Raw genomic sequence first — 5,641 nt, forward strand, 5'->3', positions numbered from 1 at the left:
TACAGCTTTGATGACTGTCATGTCTGGGGGCAGAGCGACGATTTGCGAGGAAGATAAAGCAACCTCTCGTTTCTTCTCAGGACACCCACAGGAAGCTTACGGCAAAAGTGACCTGGATGGTCTCCTGCAGGAAAGGCTCATTGACGTCTGTTTCCCAAGCGTAGGACGACTCAGAGCTGATGGCAAAAGAGCTCAGCTCTGGTCCAGCTATTCTGAAATGTGGAGTTCTAGAGGCTTCGCTGCTGTCCCCTGTAAACGAGGTGAGAAGCAGGTTCTGATTCTGGATTTAACCACTCTGGTGTTTTTCCTTTGCTTCCAGGAACCCATTTATTTAAGACTTCAATGTGTCTGAAGTGAATGGAAAACTCTTTTCAGCATAGATGTCAAGCTAACTTCGTAATAGAGTCACAAACCGAACAGTAGTTACCGGAATGCCTTTTGCCTGGCTTCGAAATTCTGTGGTCTGCTCACACAGAATGCAGCATGCAGTTCGAGGGGCGTGGGGTCTGGAAGATTTTCTTTGGAAGGAAAAGCAAAGCCTCCGGAGGCTTTCCAGAGCGAAGGCCACTGCCCCTCTGGAGAGAGGCTGGCCCAGGACAGCTGGCTCCGGCTGTGCCTGTGCGCTCTCCGGGGACTGGGGCGCTCTAGACCTTACAGGCCCATCAAAACGTGCAGCCACCCAAATCACTCAGATCTGGTCAGAGGAATTTTTTGGGAAATGATGAGGAAATTAGTTTCTTTAAACCTGAAGAAGTCCGAGGAAATTCTATAACGGCCTCCTGTTGAGCGACGCTGGGGTGGGGACCAGAAGATTCATTTCTCTTATGAGTAGAACCAGACCTAATGAGCTTAACACGTGCCACGCTGCCTCCTCATGGCCTCTGGGTGGGGTGAGAGCTGCGTCACAAAGTCTCCCTGAAAGCCAGAGAAAAGACTGGTGGGATCGTAGTCTTCAGAGAAATATTGCAATCATTTAATCTGACACTTTCATGTTCCACTTGCGGAAACTGAGGCCCGAGAGCAGAAAGGCACCTGGCCTGAAGGCAACAGCTGGTGAGAGGCAGAGGGGCCGGGACCACCAGGGTCTTCCCAGGCCGGTGCTGCCCTGCACGTCTCTAGAGCACCTGTGTCTCTGTGCGACTGGGGCCGTGCACAGCATTTGCATCTCCTGCCTCGCTTGAGTGGCTCCCCGAGTCAGCAGGACGGATTCTGATCTGTCGTTGTTTTACAGGAGAGGAAAGGGATCTCCGAGAAGATAAACCACCGGCCCAAGGTTGCATTGCTGCTGAGCGGTAGAATTAGACCTATACCATGTGTTTTTTATTCTTACTTCCATGCCTTTCCACAACATGGGGAATCTTGACTCCTAAGCCCCGGGGTGCTGTAGGGACAGTTGGGGGTGTGGAAGCAGGGGTCTTCTGGCAAGCCTCGTGGACGCTTAGGCAGCGGGGATGGACGGTGTCCTCTAAAGCCACCGAGGCTGCCCCAGGAGACAGGAGACAAAGGCAGGTCGCGGATAGATGCCAGTGGCTGAGCGTCCCCTCCCGCAGGTCGCTGTCTTCAGGGTCCCGGCTGGGCGTCGTGCTGGAGCATAAGCGCGGGACACAGCCGGGCCATCTGCTCGTTCTTACACGCAGGTGTTTTCTCCTGGGTGTTGCTCTGTCTCTCTCTTACAATTTATGCTTTGCCACTTTGCTTTGGGTTCTCAAATACTGTCGCATTCATCTGCATGTGTTCCCCTCTCCCCACCTTCCAGTCCCCAGAAAAATGAGCACCGTGTTAGTTCTCAGAAATGTCGTCTCCTGGAACCAAGGAATTCCTACAGGGAGCGTGGTTCTTGAAGAAGCCATCGCAGCAGGGGATCAATGTGCCCTATACCGAGAGACCTCCTGTATCATGGCGGGTGGGCTTTCTACCCTGCCCAGTGGGTGTTGTTGCAGACAGACAGGGAGATACAGAGAGAGAGACAGATAGATACACAGAGAGACAGAGAGACAGGAAGAGAGGGAGAGACAGAGACAGGGAGAGGGAGACAGAGATAGAAAGAGGGAGAGACAGGGACGGAGAAGAGTGTGGTGGGCAGGTCAGAGCGGAGACGTGGGCTCAGCGTTGTAATCAGCGCCTTGGAGTTTCTGAACCACAGGGAAGGAGCTTTTTGGTTGGGCCCGTCCTCATTCCTACAACTGTAAGTAGCTGATCAGCCTGTGGCTTCCACCCAGTGGCTTTTGTCCCCTCCATAGGCCTGCTTCAAGTGTCCTGTGTCACAGAGTACTGGGACGACAAGTGGATTTTAAAACCATTTAGTGCAACTGGCGCTTGTGATCCCCCCTACAGCGGATGCTGTGAAATCCACTCGGATCATCAGAACCACTTTCTGGAAGTAATAAGGCCTCCCAAAGTGCTGGGGGAGGCATTCAGAGTAACCGAAAGCTTCTGCTCAGAGAGGTGCTTGTTCTCCTAACTCTGTGGGAAACAAGGTGGCATTGCAACTGTCTGCAGGAAGGGCCGCAGCCCCCCTGCCAGATCCAGGCCAGCTCCTGCGACAGATGGCAGAATGACGTCCTCAGCACCGCGGGACCCATCGGGTGGGCTGTAGTGAGGCCGCGGCCCTGGGCTCGTGGGGTTCTCTGTCCATCGGAGGCAATATGGGGGCGTCCACACCACCTGTCCCGGTGGCTGCTTGGCCTGTTATTCTGACTTACTCTTGGTTTCTCCTTCATTTAATAGGTGTAGAAACACCTACACAACCATCTAATACTTCTCTATGTTTTAATATTCTCCTAGTGCAAGGTTATCTGGGTCCAATTTGGACCAGGATGGGGAATCCATAAACTGAACGAATAATAGATGCAGAGGACACGGGCGGTGTTTCTCAGCCCCCTACAACGTGTCCCTGGAGGTCAGAACTCCAGCAGCCACGCAGAGATGGCACCATGCAGAGCATTTATTTACTTTTGGCCAGGTTTTTTTTTTAAATGTATGCACAAAAATCGTCTGGGATGAAGATGTGAAAAAACAGGAGAGCTGGGTTTCCTCTGCTCAATAATTTTTTAAGAGAAAAATCAAACATTCTGTGGAAAGTCTTTTACTATCATCTTATGCCAAAGCCCTGGCCTCTCAGCTCCCAGCTGTGCCCTGGGTCGCGGGGGTCTGGCAGAGCCTTCATCTCACTGTGGACAGGGCAGTGCGTCCTAGGGACAAGGGACAGCAGGGCTGGGGACAGCAGGGCAGGAGGCATCGATGTCATTTTGGGTCACTGTGCCCTTCTCTGCTGTACCGCCTATGCCCCTGCATCCGCTGTGGCAGAATTAAACCCCCCTTCTCACGCAGTACTGCCACTCCCGACCTGGAACCAGCAGGGTCGGCATCCCCTGGGTGGGAGTTACCCCCAGCCTCCTCTGTGTTCCAGGGCAGCCCAGGTGGCTGCAGGCTCCCACGTGTCCCAGGGAGATGAGGGACGGGGTGCCTCAGACACTACCTGGGGTGTGGTGTGTTTTAGAAAAGCAGTCACTGGGAGAGCCCCTGGAAATCAGTCGCAGCGACACAACTGAAGCAGGATTCAAGGGGGAGGCGAGCTCTCCGCTGGGAAAGTAAGTCCTCCCCGAACTGCAGCCTGCAGGTCCCCACCCGTGCCCATGTCCGGTGATGGCATGGGGCCCTCGTCCTGTCCCCAAGGCTGTCCTGCCACCAGCCCGCATTCGGTGCTTGGCTCCCCATCGCCACGGCGCCCCGTCCTCCCGCTCTTTCCTGTCCCCAGCCTGAGACTGCTTGGTGACAGGTGACAGCGTCCGTCTCTCAGCGAGGCGCGTCGGTATTACGCTCTGGCTAGTCGGGTACTCGAGCCCGGGGTTTCCAGCTTTTACATTTTTCCAGGTTAGAGAAGCCGGGTGCACGCGCCTGGCAGCGTGACTGATGGACACGGTGTGCGCGCGACCAGTCTGGGCACTTAAGTGCGAGCTCGAGGATGCGCCCCACCCTCTCGCCGCCTTCGTCTTCGCAGTGGCCCTGCGGCCCAGAGCCCACCGGGCCTCCACCCCAAGGAGCCCGAGGGACCAGCATCCCAGAGGCACCTGTCATGGCGGAACTTAATTCAACTAATGTGCAGGGAGTGGCAGATGTCCGTCAGGCACTGCTCCTCAAAGCAGGCTCGAGCTCAGGGTGCGAGTGACCACTGCCCAGGCCAGCCCTCCTGGACCAGCGCCCCTCCACGCCGTAGGATGTCACTCGTGCTGCCCCACAGGTCTCGGCAAAAGGAGGCAGACTCTGTGACCAGGGCTTATTCCATGGCCTTTTCCATGATGCTGACCTGGCAGCCATGCCCTTGGTCCCGCTGACCCAATAAGGGTCCCCACCAAGGATCCCAGGGCAGGGTGCCGCATCCCACCACAGTTTTCTCTCTTCCCCTCTGCCACTTTCCCTCAGGGCTGGCCCCTCACTTTGCTGGGAGGACCACAGTGGTCCTCAGGAGCCAGCCCTGGGGACGCGACCTGTGCCGATGGTGCCCGTTGAGCCAAGAGCCCAGGCAGGGACACTTAACACACGCCCTGAGAGGGGGGATGTCCGCTCACGTCTTACCTTGTACATGTTGCAGAGCCCAGGCTGGCTGCGCACATAAGAGGGCAGAGGGCTCCTGCTCTGCTTTAGCCAGGGTACCTGCCAGAGGACACAGAGCGGGTGGCGTGAGTCCGTGTGGGCGCGAGCGGAGCCCCAGGTCCTGAGTGAATCTCCTCTAGGTTGGGCTTGGCCAGACCCCAGACGGTGAGGGGTGAGAAGGGAGAGGAAGGATTAAAGGGAGACCGGTCAGCAGAGAGGGCATGAAGACGGATGGATGGACTGGCCAGAGGCTTGGGAAGAGAGAGGAGACAGGCTGGGCTCAGAGGACCCAGGGCAGGATGCATGCCCAGAAATAAAGGAGCAAAAGGAAAGATTTAGGGAAAAACTTCTGTCCTCTAGTCTGTTCTGGGGCCCATTCTCAAATGATGTGACCAAGTTTTCTTGATATTGCAGCAGGCCCCAGACATGGAAGATTTCTAAGACAGCAGGTGAAGAAAGCATTTTCTAGTCTGGTGCAAAGGGCTTTTTGCATTCTATAATGGAATGGATAGATTTTATGATCAACTTTATTTGTAGAGTTTTATTTACTTTTATTATGAGTGTGGTGGCCTCTGCTTCGGATTTACAAGTAGAAATCATTCCTGCTCTGTGGGGCTTAACCGTGGATAGGCCTTTTCAAGTTTTCTACAGAGCATAAGGAAATAATTTCAGGGGCAAATCTCTTTGGCCAGTCACTTGGAGTTACTTTTCATTGCTTGCATTCTTCCATGTTATTGAAGCTCAGGAATTTAATATAAGTAGGAACTTAATATTCCTTGATATTAAATATACTAAGCTTAATTCTATTGTTATAAATCTTCCTAAATAGTATTGCTCCTAATTTAGTGTATTTTCCTTATTTTATTCGTTATGAAAGAGCATCAACATTTGAGTGATGAGATTGAAAGTCTATTATTACAGGACCAAAGTAAATGGCCTGCAGGAAGTGTCTATTTTTTTTTTTTTTTTGTCTTTTTTCGTGTCTGGCAACAGATCGCAACCCTCAGTGTCGCGCCCGTACCGGACCGGGACCAGCAACGGGATCGCA

The 5,641-nt window shown here is 53.7% G+C and overlaps 1 protein-coding gene across 2 annotated transcripts in view; it reads right to left on the reverse strand.

Moving 5' to 3' along the window:
* MBP (myelin basic protein) overlaps positions 1-5,641 on the reverse strand; it is a 43,882-nt gene that overhangs the window by 30,742 nt on the left and 7,499 nt on the right. For both annotated transcript variants that reach the window (XM_008578793.1, XM_008578794.1), the window contains exon 2: positions 4,576-4,653. In XM_008578793.1, the coding sequence (XP_008577015.1) occupies positions 4,576-4,653 (78 nt within the window). The remainder of the gene's footprint in view (positions 1-4,575; positions 4,654-5,641) is intronic.

The sequence above is a fragment of the Galeopterus variegatus genome, unplaced genomic scaffold (genome assembly GCF_000696425.1).
Source record: "Galeopterus variegatus unplaced genomic scaffold, G_variegatus-3.0.2 Scaffold1759, whole genome shotgun sequence".
Taxonomy (NCBI): domain Eukaryota; kingdom Metazoa; phylum Chordata; class Mammalia; order Dermoptera; family Cynocephalidae; genus Galeopterus; species Galeopterus variegatus.